Genomic DNA, 22,412 nt, shown 5'->3' on the forward strand with positions numbered 1-22,412 from the left:
CTATGACTATACATACCAATGACTATAACTTTACGTAACTAAAACTATGTGTTAACCTTATCATAACTGTAACTATAATGCATAACAGTTGGTATATCCATAACTATCAGTAACTAGACGTACAAGTATCAGCAACTACTAAAAAAAGTATTATCATTACTATAACCACAGACTCAGATTAAACCACAGTCTGGGATTAAATAACAATTAGTGAGCTAACGTGAGAAAGAGACAACAGTTGGTCTGTTAGAAGTCTGTTTTTAGCTGTCTTTTTGCTAACTGTCTATTTGTTAAGTGTCTGTTTGTTAGCTGTCTGTTAGCTCTGTCTGTATGCTAGCTGTCTGTCTGCTAGCTGTTTGTTTATTAGCTGTCTGTCAGTCTGGTTTGGCTGTCTGTCTGTCAGCTGTTTGTCTTCTTGCTAGCTGTCTGTAACCTTTCTGTCTGTGGTCTCTTTTAGCTTTCTGTCTGTTAGCCATCTGTTTATTAGCTGTCTGTCAGTTTGGTTTGGCTGTCTGTCTGTCTGTTAGCTCTGTCTGTTTGTTAGCTTTCTGTAAGCTTTTTGTCTGTAAACTCTGTTAGCTGTTTGTCTGTTAGCCATCTGTCTGTTACCCTTCTATTTGTTAGCTGGCTGTTTTTTTTTGTCTGTTAGCATTCTATTTGTCAGCTGGCTGTTTTTTTTGTCTGTTAGCATTCTATTTGTCAGCTGGCTGTTTTTTTTTTGTCTGTTAGCATTCTTTTTGTCTGACAGCTAGCTGTTTATTTTAGCTGTATGTTTGTTAGCCTTCTGTCTGTAAGCTGTCTGACTGTTAGCTGTCTTTCTGTGTGTGTTTCTTAGCGTTCTTCTGTTAGCTGTCTGATAGCTTCTATCTGATAGTTGCTGTTTGTTAGCTTTCTGTCTGTTAGCTTTTTGTCTGAAAATTGTTGGCTGTTCGTAAACTGCCCGTTAGCTTCCTTTTTTCCCGGCTACTTGTCTGTAAGCTGTCTGTTTGTTAGCTTTCTTTCTGTCTGTTAGCCAGCTGTTTTTTAGCTGTCTGTTGTCTCTCTGTGTGTCTGTCTGTTAGCTTCCTGTCAGTTAGCTATCTATTTGTAAGCTGTCTGTCTGTAAGCTTCCTGTCTATTAAGTGTCTGGTGGCTGTCTGTCTGTTAGCTATCTCTTAGCTTTTTTTTTTATAGCTGCCTATTACCTGTCTGTTTGTTTGCTGTTCTACTGTTTGTTAGCTGTCTTTCTGTTTATTAGCTGTCTTTCTGTTAGCCGCCTGTTTGTTAGCTTTCTGTTTTTCAGCTGTCTGTCTGTTATTGCTGTTTGTTATCTGTTTTTTTTCTGTTTGACAGCTTTCTGTCTGTTACCTCACTGTTAGTTAGCTGTCAGTGTGTTAGCTGTTTGCAGTGCAGGGTCCTCATTACATTAATGGTGGGTGGCAGCAGATTTTATTATCTAGTTCTGGGCCCCAGACCGCTAGCTAGTATGGCTGTCTGTCTGTTACCTTTCTGTCAGTCTGCTAGCTGACACAGTTCATCCTTTCTCCTTTGACCCCGAGACTGCAGGTCCTGGAGGTCCTTTAGGACTCTCAGATCTCACAGGGTCAATTCTCTGGTTCAGAGAGTTTCTTCTTGTCATCAGAGCAGTGCATCCATGACATGATCCCTGATGGCTCCATCAGGGATCATGTTTAGGACACTAAACTCCTCTAAAAATGATGGTGTGTTGCTGGAACAAACTAGGGCTCTGTTCAGCTCCATCCTGAGGCCGAGAGCTAAACTCCAGCAGACTGACCTCTGACTGATGGAGGATTTGACCAATTTCCACCACAAAGAGGAATTAATGTTCTTTAACGCTTGGTGTGTTTGATCAGAGATGATAAGGCCATCTGAAGTCTGTTTTTAACCTCCATAACCTTCCCCTCCCCTCCCTCCTCTCCTCTCTGTAACTCGAGCCTGCAGGATGTCTTTACGGGATGAAATCTGTAACTTCCTCCTGTGGAGTGCATTACTGAGACCACAGCCGGCGTTAATCAGATGAACTGAGCTCTGTAGACAGATAATGGAGGGAGGAGGTGATGGAGGCATGAGTGGTGGAGGAGGAGATGGTTTGGTACTGAGGCAGCAGAAATTATTTCCTGTCAGGTTACAGTTTTTATCAGAGACGATGAAGCCGAGAAACGTCTCACTCAGAGTTTAATATGCAGGACCGTGACAAACTGTGACAATTCTGCAGTAAACAGGAGAAGTGGACCTGAGTTTAGATTAAAAAAAACACTTCACTTAACAAAACAGGAGCCCAGAAAGTGGAAATCCAAAACTCTTAAGAAAACTCTTAAATCCAAAAAGTGCCTTAACTGTAAGGAAAAAGACTGGAAGACAAGGTAGGGGAGACAAGCCATGATATGAACACGACTGCTCCATGTAACCTTGGCTGATGGGACATGGGCTGATGTGGCCTTGGTTAATGTGACCTAGGATAAGGTTGCATTACTAATGTGACCTCAACTGATGTGACCCGGGCAGGTGCGACCTGGGCTGGTGTGGCCTTAGTTGATGTGACCTGGGCAGGTGTGACCTGGGCTGTTTTGGCCTTGGTTAATGGGACCTAAAGCCAATGTGACCGAGGCTGATGTGGCTTTAGTTGATGGGACCTGGGCGGGTGTGACCTTGACTGATGTGGCCTTAGTAGATATGACTTGGGGACCTGGGCTGATTTGGCCTTAGTTGATGTGACCGAGGCTGATGTGGCCTTAGTTGATGAGAACTGGGTGGGTGTGACCTAGGCTGATGAGGCCTCAGTAGATCTGACTTAGGGACCTGGGCTGGTGTTGCCTAAGTTTATGTGACCTGAGCTGATGTTTCCTTAGTTGATGTGGCCTCAGTTGAAGTGACCTTGGCTAATGTGACCTGGGCTGATGTGACCTGAGGCCAATGTGACATAGGCTGATGTGGCCTTAGTTGTTGGGACCTGGTGACCTGTGCTGATTAGGCTAGGTCAATGTGACCTCTGCTGATGTTACCAGGGCTGATGTGGCCTTAGTGATGTGACCTTAGTTGATGTGACCTAGGCTGATGTGGCCTTAGTTAATATGACCTGGAACCTGGTTTAATGTGGCCTCAGTTGATGGGACCTAGGCTGATGTGGCCTAAGTTGATGTGACCTGGGCTGTTTTGGCGTTTATTGATGGGACCTGGGATGTTTAAGACCTTGGTTGATGTGACCTGAAGCAAATGTGACCTAGGCTGATGTGGCCTTACTTGATGAGACATGGCTGATGTGGTCCTAGTTGATTGGACCTGGGCAGGTGTGACCTCGACTGATGTGGCCTTAGTTGATGTGGCTTGGGGACCTGGGCTAATTTGGCCTTAGTTGATGTGACCTCGACTGATGTGGCCTTAGTTAATGTGACTTGGGGACCTGGGCTAATTTGGCCTTAGTTGATGTGACCTAGGCTGATGTGGCCTTAGTTGATGGGACCTGGGCAGGTGTGACCTTGACTGATGTGGCCTTAGTTGATGTGGCTTGGGGACCTGGGCTAATTTGGCCTTAGTTGATGTGACCTCGACTGATGTGGCCTTAGTTGATGTGGCTTGGGGACCTGGGCTGATGTAGTCTTAGTTGATGTGACCTAGGCTGATGTGGCCTGAGTTGATGTGACCTAGGCTGATGTGGCCTAAGTCGGTTAGACTTGGGGACATGGGCTGATGTGGCCTTAGTTGGTAAGACTTAGGGACCTGGGCTGATGTGGCCTTAGTTGTTGGGACCTGGGTGGGTGTGACCTCAGCTGATGTGGCCTTAGTTGGTGTGATCTTGGGGACCTGGGCTGATGTGGCCTTAGTTGATGAGACTTGGGGACCTGGGCTGATGTGACCTTAGTTGATGTGACCTTGGTTGATGAGACTTTGGGACCTGGGCTGATGTGACCTTAGTTGATGTGACCTTGGCTGGTGTGACCTGGACTGATGTGGCCTTGGTTGATGTGACCTCAGCTGACATGACCTACGCTGATGTAGATTAGGCTGTTGTGACCTCAACTTATGTTTACATCTCTGTTACCTAGACTGATGTGATCTTGGCTGATGTGACCAGGGCTGATATCTGCTCCCTCATTACCACTTATGATGTTTGCTCTTTAGGTCTGATCTCATGTGTCCTCTGACAACATAAACCACCTTCTGAACCCCTTTGATGAATGATTGACAGATATGTGATCTTACCTGTCCTCTACCTTCCTACAGACTTCCTGTCCCGCCTCCACCATGAGTGACATCTACGAGTCGGCGGCGAACTCTCTGGGCCTGTTCAGCAGCCCGTGTCTCACCAAGGTAGAGCTACGGCTCACCTGTAAGGGGATCTCGGACCGAGACGCCCTGTCCAAACCTGATCCCTGCGTGGTCATCAAGATGAAGTCCCACGGCCAGTGGATGGAGGTAGGTCCAGAGAATGTTTGAGGCTCAGTGTTTAGAGGCTTGAACACCAGCTGAATATTTGACGTGGCGCCTGGGATTGAAGCCAGATTATCTTCCTGGTTCAGTCCCAGCTCCTGGCTGGACTCTGTGCTGGTGTCGTGCTGACAGTCGGGGTTTGTTTTTGCAGTAACACGAAACATTGGATAAAAACCTGGCCCATTAAAGCGCCCTGCAGTAGGCTGTAGATAAACACAGAAATGAAGAAGAGCAGCTTTTATTTCCTGTTCGTCCTAACTCATAGCTGCTCCTGGCGATACATGATGTGAACATCTGCGTCTGGGCCTGAAGCTGAAGTTTCCTACGGTTAGTGAATGTGTCCTGTTACAACACCAGCTGAGAGAGAAAGAGCTGCTGCATAAAAGAAGCTAATTAAGCTAACTGTTAGCATCAGTGGGGGGGATAAATAACAGACCACAATTATTTCTGTATTACTCCCTCTGTGTCTTTTCAGTCCTCTGTTTTTGTTTTACTGACTTTATATTTCTGTTTCATTATCCTTTATTTGTGTTTCATGTCTTTTCATTTTTCTTTCCTCTTTTTTTTTTTTTTTGTCTTGGCTTGTTTTTATTTTACCCTTTTTACGTTTTTTGCTTTTACCTTCCCTCTTTTCTCTCATTATTTTCTTTATTTTTTTGAGGTGTACTTTAATTCAGAGCTCATCCTCACTAGCCCCTTCAAAAACAAACAAACAAAAACAAAACAAAAAGAATCACTGCTTTCTGCCCGTTGGAGTTGTCTGTGGTTTGTTTTGGAGGCGACAGATGATGAAGGAGGCGTTGATGTGACTCTCTGCTGGCTCCTGGTTTTGTTTTCCTCCTCAGACAGGGAGGAGCGAACCATAAACACAGAGTGTGCTCCAAACAAACGTCTGCGCGTGCTGCAGGGCTTCATCCTGATCTCACCGTGTGGGCAGTAAACACTGAGCACGCCCAGAAACACTGAGGAGCTGAAAACAGACGTTCACTTTCTACAGCACGAGAGTCTCAGGCCCCGCCCACAACGCAGAGACATAAAATACACATAGATAACAAATAATGATAATACACACACACACACACACACACACACACACACACACACACAAACACAAACACAAACACACACACACTAAGCCTTCTCCTCCTTCTCCTCCTTCTCCTTCTTCTCTGACTCCTCCTCCTCCTCTGTCGTCTGTCTCCCCCTCCTCCATCTTTTGCTTCTCCTCTCTTACCTCCAGTGTTCATCCTTTTTCTCCTCTTTCTCCTCATCTTCTTCCTTCTCCTCCTTTTCCTCCCCTCCACCTCCTCCCTCTTTTCTCTTTGACTCAAGTGTTTCTTCCCTTCCCTTCTCTTCCTCCTTCTTCTCCTACTCCCCCACTCTTTGAATCCAGTGTCCTCCTCCTCCTCCTCTTCTCTTTGACTCCAGTTTTGTCCTCCTCCTACTATTTCTCCTCCTTCATCTCCTCCTTTTCTTTCTCCTCCTCGTTCTTATCCTCCTTCTTATTCTCCTCCTCCACCTCCTCCTTCTCCTCTCTCTCCTCCTCCTCCTCCTCTCTCTTCTCGTTTCCCCTTCCTCCCCCTCTTCTCTTGGACTACAGTTTTTTTCCTTTTATCCTCCTCCTCCTCTTTCTCCTCCTCCTCCTCATCCTCCTTCCCTTCTTCTTTTCCTCTTCTCTTTGACTCCAGTCTTTTTCCTTTCCTCTCCTCATTCTCTTTCTCCTCACTCTTGTTGTCCTTCTCCTCCTCCTATTTTTTCTCCTTCATCTCCTCCTTTTCTTTCTCCTCCTCTTTCTTATCCTCCTTCTTATTCTCCTCCTCCACCTCCTCCTTCTCCTCTCTCCTCCCCTTCATCCTCCTCTTCTCTTGGACTACAGTTTTTTTCCTTTTATCCTCCTCCTCCTCTTTCTCCTCCTCCTCCTCCTCCTCCTTCCCTTCTTCTTTTCCTCTTCTCTTTGACTCCAGTCTTTTTCCTTTCCTCTCCTCATTCTCTTTCTCCTCACTCTTGTTGTCTTCTCCTCCTCCTATTTTTTCTCCTTCATCTCCTCCTTTTCTTTCTCCTCCTCTTTCTTATCCTCCTTCTTATTCTCCTCCTCCACCTCCTCCTTCTCCTTTCTCCTCCCCTTCCTCCTCCTCTTCTCATGAGCTCGAGTTTTTTTCCTTTTGTCCTCCTCCTCCACATTCTCCTCCTTCTTATTCTCCTCCTCTCCCTCCTCTCCCTCCTCTCCCTCCTCTCCCTCCTCTCCCTCCTCCTTCTCCTTTTCCTCTTCTCTTTGACTCCAGCCCCTTTTCCTTTCTTCACCTCATTCTCTTTCTCCTCCTCCATCGTATCCTCCTTCTGCTTCTCCTCCTTCTCTTTCTTCCCCCTCTCCTCCTCTCTCCTCTCCTCTTTTTTCCTTATTTTCCTCCCTCTCTTTAACTCATGTTCCTTTCTATTTCGCCTCCTTATTCTCCTCTTCCTCCTTTTTCTCCTCCTCCTCTTCTCTCTAACTCCAGTGTTTCTTCCGTTTTGTCCTCCTCCTCCTTTTCCCCTTCATCCTCCTCCTCCTTCTCCTCCCTCTGGCTCCGGTGTTTCTTCTCTTCTCTTCTCTTCTCTTCTCTTCTCTTCTCTTCTCTTCTCTTCTCTTCTCTTCTCATCAACTCTAATGCTACCTCCTCCTTCTCCTTCTCTACCTCTTCCTCCCCTTCCCCCTCCTCTACCTTCTCCTTCTTCTCCTCCCCCTCCTCCCCCTCCTTCTCCTAAACGTTTTTCCCTTTTCTTCTGCACCACCTCCTCTCATTGACTTCAGTGTTTCTTTCCTTTTCTCCTCCTCCTCTTCTCTTTGACTCTAATGTTACCTCCTCCTCTTCCTCCTCCTCCTTCTGTTCCTTCTTCATCCTCATCCTCCTACTTCTTCTCCTCCTCTTCATCTTCCTTCACCTTCTCCTTCTTCTCCTCCCCCTCCTTCTCCCAAGCGTTTTTTTCCCTTTTCTTCTCCCCCACCTCCTCTCTTTTACTTTAGTGTTTATTTCCTTTTGTCCTTCTCCTTCTTCTCCTTTCTCTTTGACTCCAGTGTTATCTCCTCTTCCTCATTCTCCACCTCATCCTCCTACTTCTTCTCCTTCTTCTCCCCAGTTTTTCAACCTTTTTCTTCTCCACTTCCTCCTCTTTTTGACTCAAGTGTTATCTCCCTGTACTCCTCCACTTCTCTCTTTGACACCAGTGTGTCTCCTCCTCTCAGTTTTTGGTGGTCAGGGTCTGAGGATCTGATCAGGAGGTTTGGTGTGGACCAGAAGCTGGATCTCTTTGATTTGTGAGTTAATGAGCTGTCAGCTCGTCGGTTCAGTGGTTTTTCCTCAGTTGACCTCCTCTGACTCCATGAAGGAGCAGAGATGCTGCGATTAGACCTAAATCAGCTCCTTATTATCCGCCGCTGCTTCAGTTCATCAAACGGAGTTTTCCTCTTCATGACAAACGGCTCCGAGGAGACGCTGCTGCCCACGCATGTTTACCTGAGAGCAGACTGTGTGACCGAGGCTCCACTGACAGACAGTCAGACAGTCAGACAGGCAGACAGACAGACAGGCAGACAGAAAAACAGACAGACAGACAGTGGGTTTGATTCAGACAGCCTCAAACCATATCTGGACGGAGCTCTGAGCAACAATCATCGTTATGTTTTAATTATTGATCAGATTATTGACGTCTTTGTTGCAGCTCTTGTTTTTCTGCAGCAGCTCAGAAATCAGCTGATTGTTCTTTTCTTTTTGATCTCTGACGGTTAAAAGACGATCAGCTGATTTCTGATTGGATCATTTTCCAACCACTGACCGCTTTAGATATTGTCTGTAAACCCAGACACACACATTCCTGTTCCCGTGTTTAAATATCAGCCACACATTACCGTGAAGGATTAGCATTGTTAGCATTATAAGCAAATTTAGCATGGTTAGAATTATTAGCATTAAAAGCTACTCATGTTAATCTGACCCTGATCTAAGACACTGAATTTCAACACATTTCTATAAACATGAACCTATCTAGGCCAACCTCAATCTGTGTGTGTGTGTTTGTGTGTGTGTGTGTGTGTGTGTGTGTGTGTGTGTGTGTGTATCTGGTCAGACCTGGTTTTGTTGTCCTACTTCCTGTCTCTGAGTATATTTAGCTGTTTGCTGGTTAAAACGAGCAGCTTCAGATCAGATGGTTGATCAACACTCTGTTCCAGGGGCGGCGTTAAGGGTGGGCCCAGGGGTCCCAGGCCCACCCACTTTTTAACAGGCCCACCCAAAACTCCTCTTAAATTTTTTTCATTTATTTTATTATTATCTTTTCATGTATTTAAAAGAAGCATTTTGGATTTTTTTTTGTCACTTCTCGTTCGTTTTATTAGTGTTTGATGGCCTGTCTTTGTAAAATAAGCAAAGTTTGGCCGTCATTTTAGCCTACTGGAAAAATGGGTTATATAGGTAAGACTAGGGAATGGTTTTGGGAAAGACTGAATTTTTTTTTCTTTTATTTAACTGCAGTTGGAGTCCCCGCTCTTTCACCCTATAATAAACACACAAAAGGCAACCAAATTTGCTTTGAAACCACAAATGGTAACAGTGGTGTATTGGTCATTTTTATAAATTTAATAAATTTAATCAGTGATCCACTAACTTTTAAAATTCAAAGCCCAGCCAAAATAAGTTTGGGCCACCCGAACCTAAAATCCTGGCTCCATCCCTGACATAGAACGTAGGCTGTGAGGAACACAAAAAAGATAGTCTGCTCACCTTCTGGACACTGAACTACAAACAGTTTTCAAAGTTTGATTGTTGTCAACTTTAAACTACAAAGAGATAGACCAGTTTGCTGTTTGTAAACACTTACAGCTGCATGTGCCTCTTTAAAACAGCGTCGCTCTTTCTGCTGCTCGCCTCAAGTGGATTCTCAATGAACAGCAACTTTTATCACTTCTGCATCGGCTTCATTTATCCAAACCGGAAGGGCCATAACTCAACTGATTAATGGAGCTAATCACCGCTTCCGTTGTCAAAATGCACACCCATAATCTTGATGACGTTGACTGTAAGTCAGTCCATGCCTTGCTCTGTTGCCGTGCATCCTGCAATGTATTTAAGTGATACTCTGGGATGGAACAAGTTGGGTCCTATCACAAGGTTTAGGGCAGAAATTACCCCTACAGCAGTGTTTTTGTGCAGCAGAAGCCCAGAGCGCTCGCACCAAACACCCCCTCCCTGCTCCTCTGCAGGTTTCCTCTGCACTCAGAGGGGGCCTTATTTTACTTGACCAAAAACACAAATAAACGGACTCCCACCGAAAAAATCTGATTTTGGTCTGCATTCACACTTTATTTAGAGAATTTTCAGTGAGTTACTTTCACACAAAAACACCGCTAAATAAGGCTCTAGTTCTCATTGTGTCGTAAAACGGCGCTACCACCGCTGCAGAGCCACAGCTGGCTACGAGGCGCTCGCCGCTTAGTGTATCAGTCCACACGCGCGGCATGCCGGATATAAACAAACGCAGGTAGTCTGCCAGGATGAAGAGACACGATGAGAACTAGAGCCTTATTTAGTGGTGTTCTCTCGCTTCTTCTATGGTTTTCACATTTAGCTAACCTGCCACTTATCGCCCAGGAGTGGCATTGCAGGCTTTAGAGGCAATTGTTTTCAGTTTTGCCTCTTCTTATGGACAGAGATATTTCTGTGGTGTGGACAGAGATTTTTTTTTTTTGCTAGGATAAAGATATCCAGTCAAAAAATACATCCATATACATGTGGGTCCAGGCCTCAGATAAAACCAGTTTGAATCTGTTTAAACCGTCTTAAAGTCTGAAGAAGTGAAACTCAGAGAACAGACTGAACCACAGCTGGTCTAAAGTCTCTCCAGACTCTGATCATCTGTGAGCGGGCTGAGGTCTGCGTAAAGGTCACTTTAACACTTTAACATTTTAATGAGTTTCACACCTCGCCGTGGATCCTCTCACCTCCTCCTCAGAGCTGTCCAAAAACAAGCAACAGACGATCTGATGCTCCACGAGAGGAGGAGAGACAACAGACGAAGAGAGAAACAACAGCTGGAGGACAAACTCAGGATCAGGACCGCTGAAACCAGACCCACTGGGAAAAGGACCAGAGGAAAGCTGCTGATCAAAGAGAGAAGGGAAAAAAGAGTCCCTTAGGAAAAGGATGGGAGGGTCAGGAAGACAGGATCACATCAACATCAGAAACTGGACTCTGGAGGGACAGAAGGTCAGATGCTCAGTGCTGTGACAGGAGGACAGAGTCCCCGAGGCCCAGAGGAGGGCAGGATGACGAAGATGAAGATGTCACAGTTTTATCTGTGTTTACTAAGCTCAAACTGTAACAGTGGAAAAGAAAAACAAAACAAGCAAAGAGTCAGAGACATGTTATTCTGTCTTTAACATTCAGTCTGTTTTCTTCATTCTTAGGTCTTTTCTAAAAGTTACTGAGATATATTTCATTTCCTGTGTGTTTGTGTGTGTGTGTGTCCAGGTGGATCGGACCGAGGTGATCCGGAGCTGTGTGAACCCCTCCTACTCAAAGGTTTTTAATCTGGACTTTTATTTTGAAGAGGTGCAGCGTCTGCGCTTCGAGCTCTACGACATCAACAGCAGCCACAACGGGCTGAAGACGGCCGACTTCCTGGGCTCAGTGGAGTGCACGCTGGGACAGGTGAGACACACACCTGCTCACCTGTTTACACTCAGTGAGGCTGAAACAGGTCACACACAAACACATAATAATAATAATAATAATAATAATAATAATAATAATAATTATAATAAAACAACAACTAATAATAATAATAATAATAATAATAATAATAATAATAAAACAATTAAAAAAATAAAAAATAAAATAATAATAATAATAATAATAATAATAATAATAATAATAATAATAATAATAATAAAACAAAAAAAAAATCTGTATACTTTGTGTGTGTGTGTGTGTGTGTGTGTGTGTGTGTGTGTACAGATTGTCCATCAGAGGAAACTGTCCAAAGCTCTCCTGAGACCAGGTGGGACGGTGGGAAAGGCCATCATCACGGTGAGATGAACTCATGTCTTGGTTACTTCCTGTCTGTGTAAGCTACTTCCTGTCTGCCTGTCCGTTTTCCCAGTTTTCTTCCTGGTGATGCCTCTTTGTGTCCTTCCTTTTAATATCTCCTTGTTCACTTTCTTGTGTTGCCATTTCCTTTCCCTACTTGGGACACCTCCTTGTGATGTCTCCTTGTGTTTTCACTTAGGATGCCCCTTTTTTGATATCTTCTTGTGTCCTTTCTTGTCATGCCTCCTTGTGTCCTCTTTTGTGATGACTCCTATTGTTTTTCCTTTTGATACCTTGTTGTTTACTTTCTTGTGTTGCCTCTTTATGTCCCTTTTGTTACGCCCTTTGTGTCCTTCGTTGTGATGCCTCCTAGTTTTCTTCCTTATGATACCCTCCTTGTGATGTCTCCTTGTGTCCTTCCTTTTGATACCTTCTTGTTCACTTTCTTGTGTTGCCATTTTATTTCCCTTTCTTGGACACCTCCTTATGATGTCTCCTTGTGTCCTTCCTTCTTATGTCTCCTTGTGGTCTTCCTTTTGATGCCTTGTTGTGATGCTAGGGAGGCCTCCTTTTAATCCCTACTTGTGTCCTTATTTGTGATGCCTCCTTGTTATGTTTCCTGGTGTCTTCTCTTATGATAGCTCCTTTTGTTCTTCCTTTTGATCCCTCCTTGTTAACTTCCTTGTGTTACCTCTTTATGCCCCTCTTGTGACACCTTCTTGTGTCCTTCTTGTGATGCCTCTTTGTGTCCTTCTTTGTGTTGTCTCCTTGTGTTCTTCCTTGAGATACCTTCTTGTTTACTTTCTTGTGTTGCCATTTTTTCCCCTTCTTGGGACACCTCCTTGTGATGTCTTTTTTGTCCTTCCTTGTTATCCCTCCTTGTAGTCTTCCTTTTGATGCCTCGTTGTGATGCTTACTTCTGTATTTCCTTTGATGCCTCCTCATATTTTTATTTGTCATGTCTCCTTGTGTTACCATTTAGGATGCCCCCTTTTAATCCCTACTTGTGTCCTTTCTTGTTATGCCTCCTTGTATCCTCTCTTGTGATGACTCCTTTTGTTCCTTCTTTGGATACTTCCTTGTTCACTTTTTTGTGTTTCCTCTTTATGCCCCTCTTGTGAACCCCCCTCGTGTCCTTCCTTGTGATGCCCCCTTGTGTCCTTCCCTGCGAATCCTCCTTCAGTCTCCTGCTGTTTCCTTCTTAGGATGAACTTTTTCTGTCCCCAGGTTTTAAATCCTTTAAGCGTTAAACTCTCCATTAGACAGGAAGTAGGATTTTGATTGGTTCGGTGATTTTCCCATCAGAACTCGGATGCTCTGATCCAGACCACCAGGATCTGATCCAGACCAGCAGAATCCTCTATGTTTAAGATTACTTTTTTTTTTTATCCTCAAACTCTCGGCCAGTAAATCCTCCTCTGTCGTTTCTCTCCCTCTGTTCTCATTGACACAGTTCATGTAGTTTATTTTGAAAGGGTTTTGGTACAGGAAGTTTGAGAATGAGCTTTTATTTTCTAGGACTTTTTGTCTCTCGCTCCTTTCTTTCTTTCTTTCTTTCTTTCTTTCTTTCTTTCTTTCTTTCTTTCTTTCTTTCTTTCTTTCTTTCTTTCTTTCTTTCTTCTACCCATTCATTTTTGTGGCTTTCCTATCAGTTATATGAGTTATTCTGTTTTTTTTCCCCCTCCCCATTCATTTGTTTTATTTATTTATTTATTTATTTATTTATTTATTTATTTATTTATTTTATGGCATCTCTTTTGTTCCGTCTCTCTCCCTCAGGTTGTTTCTGTGTTTGCTCTCTATCAGTTCCACCTCGAGATGTGTTTTAGTATGTTTCAAGTGTGTTTCAGATAATTTCAGTGTGTGTTTCAGTTTGTTTCAGTATGTTTCAGGTGTGTTTCAGTGTTTCACAAGTGTGTTTTAGCTGTTTTTCAGGTGAGTTTCTGTATTTTCAGTGTGTCAGTTTGTCTCAGTGTGTTTCAGTGTTTGTCTCAGTGTGTTACAGTGTGTTTTAGTTTGTTTCAGTGTGTGTTTTCAGGGGGATAATTAGAATTTATTCATATTCAGTCTGTGGAGCAGCGTTAGCTCGAACTCCTGAAGGCGTGTCTTTGTTTAGAATCCGATGATAATCTGAAGATTTCCATGGTTATTAAATCTGATCTTTTATTAATAACAGGCAAATTTGATGCGTGTGTGTGTGTGTGTGTGTGTGTGTGTGTGTGTGTGTGTGTGTGTGTGTGTGTGTGTGTGTGTGTGTGTGTGTGTGTGTGTGCCATTCTGCTTTGGTAAATTCTGGTGTGTTTCAGATCACGGCGGAGGAGCTGACAGGAAACGACGACTACATCGAGCTCTCCTTCAGTGCCAGGAAACTGGATGACAAGGTGTGTGTGAGTGTGTGTGTGTGTGTGTTTCTTACAGATGAGATTTCTTAGAATGATCCTCCAGATGTCAGCACACACACACCTTCCCCTGGTTGAGCTCACTGGTTTGGATTGTTAATCTGACGGCTGCTGTCAGAGCGTCTGCTGCGTCTCTTCTTGGAGTCAAAGATGATTCTGAGTTTAAACTTCTGGAAGTTTCTGAGCAGAGATGAAAACTTCACCCAGACGCAAGAAATAAACTCTAAACATTCAAACCAGAAAACATAGACGGGAACATGAGGAACTAGATACCAACCGTCTCTCCTCCTCTTCACACATGAACTCCAGCCTGTTTCATTTTTATGTGTTAACTGAAGGTGGTTATATAGCAGCACCCTGACACAAACAACACAACGACTACAAAACACACGTTGACACAATGGCACAATGACACATCAGTACAAAGACACAATTACAAAAAACACAACACGACAAGGAATCAACACAACTAATCATAAACACAGCAACGCAATGACATGACAACAACACAACAAAACAACACAAAACAACACTTTCATGGCACATCAACACAAAACAAAACAACATCTCAACAACACAATGACACAATAATGCAACATCACAACTAAAAATCAACATGACACAACAAAACTCAAAAACACAATACCATGTTTGTGTCTATGCTAACCTGTTAGCCTCTGTGTTCATGTTTATGCTAACCTGATAGCCTCTGTTTTTATCTATGCTAACCTGTTAGCATCTGTGTTCTATCCAGTGAGCCTGTGTGTGTGTGTGTGTGTGTGTGTGTGTGTGTGTGTGTGTGTGTGTGTGTGTGTGTGTGTGTGTGTGTTTGTGTATGACTATGCTAGCCTGTTAGTCTATGTGTTTTCGTCTACACTAAGCTGTTAGCCTTTGTGTTTTTGTATGCTTACCTGATAGCCTGTGTGTTTTTGTCCATGCTAACCTGTTAGCATCTCTGTGTTAGGATCTCTGTTTCTGTATATGCAAACCAGTTAGCCTCTGTGTTTGTGTGTATGCTAACCTCTTAGCTTCTGTGTTTGTGTGTCTCTGTTAACATGTTAGCCTCAGTGTGTGTCTATGCTCACCTGTTAGCCTCTGTTTTTGTGCCTTTGCTAATCTTCTAGCCTTTGTGTTTTTGCCTACGCTAATCTGTTAGCCACTGTGTTTGTGTCCATGCTAACTGTTTAGGCCATGTGTTTGTGTGTCTATGCTAACCTTTTAGCCTCTGTGTTTGTGTCAATGCTAACCTGTTAGTCTCTTTGTTTTTGTCTATGCTTAGCTGTTAGCCTCAGTGTTTGTGTCCATGTTAACCTGTTAGCCTCAGTGCTTGTGTCATTGCTAACCTGTTAGCCTCGGTGTTTGTGTCATTGCTAACCTGTTAGCCTCTGTGTTTTCAGGACTTCTTCAGTAAGTCTGATCCGTTTCTGGAGATCTACAGGCTGAATGATGACGCCACACTGCAGCTGGTCTACAGGACTGAGGTATGACTACACACACTATACACACACACTGATACACACACTCTGCAGCTGGTCTAGAGGTTAAGAGGTCAGGGTTAGGAGTCTTTTTAGTTTTGCTTTTAGCTAAAGGATTCGTAGAAAGGAGCAGTCAAAAGTTAAATGTTAGCACGTTCATCTTTGTTTCTTGGATCACTGCAGACTCCAGGTGTGTGCAGATGTTTGAACACAGGTGTGTGTGTGTGTGTTTCTGTTTCAGACCGTCATGAATAACCTGAACCCGGTGTGGAAAACCTTCAAAGTTTCTCTCAACTCACTCTGCAGCGGAGACCACGAACGCAAGCTGCAGGTACACACACACTCACACACACACGTAGAGAGTCTCTGGTGTCAGTCAATGAACATAGTGGCTCCAGGCTAAATGTGGACGTCTGATTGGCTGCTGCAGGGCAAACTGAAGGCTCTTCAGGAGTCCAGAGAGTCTGATGTTCAGCAGGAACACGACCACAGCTGGCTGAGTAGAAACACAGCTCAGAGTTAAAACATTTCAGAGCTGTGAGGGTCGTTGACCTCCAGCAGAGAGGAGTGAGGGGTCATCGACCTCCTGTCCAGACATCATTCTCCCCCTAGCGTTGTTCACGGAGCATAAACTTGTTGTGTGTATCTTTGTGAGTGTGTTCATTTGTTTCTGGATGTCTGGATGGGTTGCTGAAAAATCTACAGGGTCCTTGAGTGAATCGGACTCAAAGTTTTGGTTCCTGCAGCCGGTCTGTGGAAAGCTCAGAGCTGCTAATTGGTGGAAACGGTTTCTCTGAGCGTGGAGTGAATGAAGCTGTGAGTGTGACAGCTCATTAAATCTCCCCCTGTGTTTCCTCTCAGGTACATTAACACAGCTCCTCTCTCTATAGACCTCACTCTGTCTGCGAGAGTGAGGAAGAGGAGGGAGAGTTTGAACCTTCACTGCTTCAGCTCCTTCCTGTTCAGCAAACATTAGACCAGGGGTCTGCAACCTTTACTTTCCAAAGAGCCGTTTTGCCTCAGCTCACCTGGATAAAAGCCATTCAGGAGCCGCAAAATGTACTTTATCTTCACATTAAGACAAAAAAAGTGTATGATCAGGTGAATTATTATCTAAACGAAAAGTTTTTGTGTTTGTAAATTTGTATGTGTGATTTCTTAGTTTTTTATTTTTATTAATTAATTTATTAAATTTATTATTTAATAAATTTGCAAATTTAAGAAAAAAAATTGTAGTATCATAGCTTTTATAAATTTTGCAAAATTTGGAAATTGAAAAAAAAAGATAAAAATTTTGCAAATAAAAAATGATTTTAAAAAATTTCAAAGAAATTGATGAAATATAAATTTGCAAAAAAAAAAAAACCCTAAATAATGCAATTTCAAAATTTTGCTTCATTTCCAAAATTGCAAAAAAATAGGGATTTATATAAAAAATCCAAATATTTGCAAAATCTTTAAAAAATGTGGAATTCTTTTTCTTAATTTGCAAAAATGTCAAAAAAATTGAAAAAAAAAAAAAAAAACTACAAAAAAAATTTAAAAAAATAATTAAAGCTTTTTTTAGTCCAAATTTTATATTATGATTTTACTTAGTGTCTGTGTCGTTATCATTAAAATATTAAAAGCCCTTTATTTTAACAATGTTTTTAAAGCTATAAGGAGCCACTGCAAAGGAGTCAAAGAGCCACATAAGGCTCCAGAGCCGCAGGTTGAACACCCCTGCATTATACAGACAGATTATAATCTCATCAGACGCTGAATCTCAGTCTCAGAAGAGGACACTGATCAGGAATTAAACCTTAATAGTGTTTGACAGAAAGGTTTTAGAGGAATCTGTGGATTTGTTTCACTCTGACTCTAAATAAATGGTTGTAGCGCCCCCTGTAGGCGACATAAAAACAGAGAATTTCAAAGTGAATTCAAGATTTTATGGAAAAATATGGAGAGTGAAAACATTCTTCACCAGCCAGAAACCAAGAGATTTCTCTTTTCTACAACATGCTACACACACACACACACACACACACACACACACACACACACACACACACACACACACACACACACACACACACACACACACACACACACACACACACACACACACTAGAAATGGCCCACTTGCTCACTGAATGAATATATATAAAACCATGATCAGTGGGCTGGGAATGAGAGCTGGAGCAGGAGGATGGTTTCGTGTGTGTGTGTGCGTGTGTGTGTGTGTGTGTGTGTGTGTGTGTGTGTGTGTGTGTGTGTGTGTGTGTGTGTGTGTGTGTGTGTGTGTGTGATCTGTAAATTCATGAGCTGATGGTCTCCCTCGGTGGCTCTGGGACTGTCAGTGTTCTTCTCACCGATCTATTTTTCATGAACTCTGTCAAATGGTCCTGGAAGCATCACCGGGTCCTCCCTATGTGACAGGTCCTCTGGATCCAATGGGTCCTGTGTGACTCATGAGTCTTCTGGATCCAACGGGCACAGTGGAGGACTGGTGGTGTGGACAGAAGACCAGAAGACTGAAGAGCAGATGTTTGGTTTTTTTAATTCACCTGTTCTTTGATGTTTACACTCAGGTGTGTGTGTGTGTGTGTGTGTGTGTGTGTGTGTGTGTGTGTGTGTGTGTGTGTTCCCTCAGTGCACCGTGTGGGACTGGGACTCCAACGGGAAACATGACTACATCGGAGAGTTCGAGGCCACATTCAAGGAAATGAGAGGAGCCATCGATGGAAGACAGGTGTGTGTGTTTGTTAGAGTGTGTGTGTTCGTGAGGGAGAGAGTGTGTGAGAGTGTGTATAGAGGATCTTGCAGTGAGTCCTAAATGTTTCAGTCCTTATCATGAAGTCTGTCACTGATAAATATTTAAAATCTGATGAAGCAGGAACTTTTTTTAAATAAAATCTGATCAGTTTAAAGGTCAAAGGTCAAACACTTGAGGTTAAGGGTTAAATGTTTAATGTTTAAGGTTAAAGGCTTAAGGTTTTAGGTTTAGGGTTAATGGTGACAATTTAAGGGTACAAGGTCAAAGGCTTGAGGTTAAAGTATAAGGTGAAACACTTGAGGTTAAGGGTCAAGGGTTAAGGGTTAATTGTTTAAGGTTAAAGGCTTGAGGTTTTTGGTTAAGGGTTTAGGGTTAAAGGTTAAGGGTTTAAGGCCAAAGGCTTAAGGTTAAAAGTTACATTTCAGAGGTCAAAAACTTGTAACTAAAGGTTAAAGGTTAAATATTCATTGTTAAAGGCTTGAGGTTTTAGGTTTAAGATTAAAGGTTACTATTTAAGGTCAGAGGCTTGAGGTTAAAGGTTTATGTTTAGAGGTCAAAGACTTAAAACTGAAGGTTAAAAGTTAAATATTCAAAGTTAAAGGCTTGAGGTTTTAGGTTTAAGAATAAAACTTAAAGGTTAAAGGTTACAGATTTAAGGTCAGAGGCTTGAGGTTAAAGGCTAACGTTTAGAGGTCAAAGACTTAAAACTAAAGGTTAAAGGTTAAATATTAAAAGCTTAAGCCTTGAGGTTTTAGGTTTAAGGTTAAAAGTTAAAGGTTAAAGGTTAAGGGTAAAAGGTTTAAGCTTAAATGTTTGAGGTTAAAGGTTTAAGGTTCAAGTTTCTGTAAATGAAACCAATTAAGATTGGGGGAAAATGCATTTTAAGACCAGTGGTCAAAGTTACCAAAGAAACTCAACCATGTTTTAGAAACCTCTTAAAACACAACATCACAAAATGTTTCAAATGAGAAAGAAAGAAACACAGAGGGATACAGACGAGACAAAGGAAGGAGGAGAAAACTAAAACCAGCAAACAAACAGAAGAAACAAAACCTAATCTGAGTCTAAGCGAATGTGACTGAGCTCCTGTTGAAACATCACAGAGCAAAGCCAGGAGCTGAAACCTCTGAAGCAGAGAGTCCTTTTGTTCTGAGCCTGAGGCCGAGAAACTAACAATCCTGATCAGAGGACCCCGGGCTGCCGCTGAAAAAACCCAAACAACAATTTCACACTCAACCTCACTGTGAAAACACAAAACAGGCCTCTGTCTCCTGTGAGCTGCTCTGACTGAGATAAACCTCTGAGGTTTCACCAGAGGTCTGAAAAATGGCTGCGTCCCTGAAGTCTTTAACAATTTCCTGTCTCTGAGGTCTAAACATGTCCCTGTCTCTGAGGTCTAAACATGTCCCTGTCTCTGAGGTCTAAACATGTCCCTGTCTCTGAGGTCTAAACATGTCCCTGTCTCTGAGGTCTAATCATGTCCCTGTCTCTGAGGTCTGAAGCATGTCACTTTATCTGAGAATTAAAGGATGTCACTGTCTCTGAGTTTCAAAACATGTCATTCTCTCCAAAGTCTAAAGGAGTTCCCTGTCTCTGGGCTCCATAACAATGTCCTCGTCTCTGAGGTCTAAAGCATGTCCCTTTGTCTAAGATTTGAAACATGTCCCTGTCTCTAAGTTTCAATTCATGTCATTATCTCTGAGGTCTAAAACTTGTCCCTGTCTGTGAGGTCCAAAAAAATGTCCCTGTCTTTGAGGTCTTAAACAATTCCCTGTTGTGGGGTCTAAAACGTGTCCCTGTCTAAGGTCTAACTCTTGATCCTGTCCCTGGTCTAAAATGTGTCCTTTTCTCTGAGGTCCAAAATATGTCCTCATCCCTGAAGTCTAAAACAAGGTCCATGTCTCTGAGGTCTAAAACCTGTCCCTGTTATTGAGGTCCAAGACATGCCAATGTCTTTTAGGTACAAAACCTGTACTTGTTTCTGAGGTCCAAAAAATGTCTCTGTCTCTGAGGTCTAAAACATGTCCCTGTCTCTCAGGTCCAAAACTTGTCCCTGTCCCTGAGGTCTTAAATGTGTCCCTGTGTCCGAGGTCTTTAATGTTGTCCTGCCTCTGTGGTATAAAATGTGTACTTGTCCCTTAGGTCTACACATGTGCCTGTTTCTGAGGTCTAAAACGTGTCCCTGAGGTCTACCCATGTGCCTGTTTCGAGGTCTAAAACGTGTCCCTGAGGTCTACCCATGTGCCTGTTTCGAGGTCTAAAACGTGTCCCTGAGGTCTACACATGTGCCTGTTTCTGAGGTCTAAAACGTGTCCCTGAGGTCTACCCATGTGCCTGTTTCGAGGTCTAAAACGTGTCCCTGAGGTCTACACATGTGCCTGTTTCTGAGGTCTAAAACGTGTCCCTGTCCCTGAGGTCTTAAATGAGTCAATGTCTCAAAGGTCCAAAATTTGTCCTTTTCCCTGAGGTTTCAAACATGTCCCTGTCTATGTGGTTTTGTGGGTTCTGTTTTTGTTTTGTTTTTTTGTTTTTATCCTCTGTGAGGCACTTTGTGTGGCACAATTGCATTAAAAGTGCCATATAAATAAAATTAAGTTGAAGTTGAAGTCCAAAACTTGTCCTCGTTTCTGATGTCTTAAACAAGTCCCTTTCTCTGAGGTCCAAAATTTGTCCCTGCCCCTGAGGTCTCAAACATGTCCGTGTCTCTAAGGTGTAAAACATGTCCCCGTTTTGAGGTACAAAACTTGTCATCGTTCCTGAGATCTGAAACTAATTTCTGTCTCTGAGGTCTAAAACGTGTCCCTGTTTTGAGTTTTAGAACGTGTCCCTGTCTCTGAGGTACAAAACATGTCCCTGTCCCTAAGGTCATTGATGTGTCCTGGTCTTTGTGGTCTAAAACTTGTCCTCATCCCTGACGTCGAAAAACATATTTCTGTCTCTGAGGTCTAAAACAAGTCTCTGTCTTTGAAGCAAAAAACCCATCCCTGATTCTGAGGTCTTAAATATGTCCCTGCCTCTCTGAGGTCTAAGACATGTCCCTGTATCTGAGGTCTCTAACTCATACTTTCTGACCCTCTGCTGCTTAGAGATGCTCTTTTCTACTTTCTCACGGTACTCCTGATAAAGAAATGACTCTCTGACCCTCTGAGCTGGTCTTGGATGGTTATTTGTTCCCTCCTCTGTCGAGGTAACTGGCTTTGGTTGGCTCTGGTTGTGGAGCTGTGTTGGTTTTTGTTTCAGGGTTTCTGTCTTCGTCTCTCCAGGAGAGGAAACTGTTGGTGGCTAACAGCTCTGGTCTCCTGCAGCAGCTCAGTGGCTCAGTGAAGCTCTGAGCCTGGACCATTTGACCGGGTTTAGCTCGACTCCAGCTGCGTCGCTGCAGAAGCTACAAATGAGTTAGCAGCAGGTTCTGACCCCAACAGGCTGAGGCAGAGGGGTCTAGTCCTGCAGCTCCAGGCTGCTTGAAAAGTGCCAATTAGCAGCGTAATGGCCCTTTAAAAGATACACCTTAGGCCAGGAGAGCTGGAGGGTTTGTTTAGACAGACGGTGTAATTACCCCAGGTGCTGGATAATGAAGACGCCACTGTTGAGGTAGAAGAGCTGTTGGATGGAAAAGAGACAGTCGCTAATTAAAGCAATGCTCTTTATTCATCAGTTTAACGCTCAGGAAGTGTGTTTTTCCCCTGAAACTCCCCAAAGACGACAACACAAGGCTCTGCGCTCCAACACTGAGAGGCTGCTGGCTCAGCTGTCTCATTAACCATGACGAGATGCTGAATATTCCCCCAGTGATCAAACCTCACCGCCATCTTCATTAACCCGTCCACCTGCAGACTCGCCACCTCCTCAGCAAATGAGACAGGCTGGGACGAGTCAAAGGGCTTTTATTTTGAAGGGCAGGAAGGAATTGGTGCCCTCACCTCTTCGTGTTCTCCTCTCACACTCCTCATGCTGTGTGTGTGTGTGTGTGTGTGTGTGTGTGTGTGTGTGTGTGTGTGTGTGTGTGTGTGTGTGTGTGTGTAACCCTGGACAAACAGACTCAGGGAGCTTCTCAATTACTGGTCTCGTGTCTCCTCACCCTGTGTTGACCTGCTGACTTGTCCTCCATCCTCGTCTCTGTTCCCTGTACTGAGCTCAGACAGTAGGGAGGGAGGAAGGGAGGGAGGAAATGAGGGAGGATGGGGGGAGTGTCCTTTATCAAAACCTTGAATCACACTGAAAGCCTCCTTTATTAAAAATCTGTCAGTGAAGGTGCTGCTATGAAATTGTCAGTGTGTGTTCACAGCAGCTTCGA

General features: G+C 43.4%; 1 protein-coding gene across 2 annotated transcripts in view; it reads left to right on the top strand.

Annotated features, from left to right (window-relative positions):
* cpne4a (copine IVa) overlaps positions 1 to 22,412 on the top strand; it is a 53,039-nt gene that overhangs the window by 4,482 nt on the left and 26,145 nt on the right. For both annotated transcript variants that reach the window (XR_012599350.1, XM_074683315.1), the window contains exons 2-8: positions 4,222 to 4,413; positions 10,929 to 11,108; positions 11,415 to 11,486; positions 13,793 to 13,867; positions 15,283 to 15,366; positions 15,602 to 15,691; positions 17,996 to 18,094. Coding sequence is in view for 1 of the 2 variants with exons in the window: in XM_074683315.1 (XP_074539416.1) it covers positions 4,243 to 4,413; positions 10,929 to 11,108; positions 11,415 to 11,486; positions 13,793 to 13,867; positions 15,283 to 15,366; positions 15,602 to 15,691; positions 17,996 to 18,094 (771 nt within the window). In the remaining variant the exon portion in view is untranslated. The remainder of the gene's footprint in view (positions 1 to 4,221; positions 4,414 to 10,928; positions 11,109 to 11,414; positions 11,487 to 13,792; positions 13,868 to 15,282; positions 15,367 to 15,601; positions 15,692 to 17,995; positions 18,095 to 22,412) is intronic.

Source organism: Halichoeres trimaculatus, unplaced genomic scaffold (assembly GCF_033239565.1).
Source record: "Halichoeres trimaculatus isolate MK-OKI-2021-1 unplaced genomic scaffold, fHalTri1.1 fHalTri1_scaffold_12, whole genome shotgun sequence".
Classification (NCBI taxonomy): Eukaryota; Metazoa; Chordata; class Actinopteri; order Labriformes; family Labridae; genus Halichoeres; species Halichoeres trimaculatus.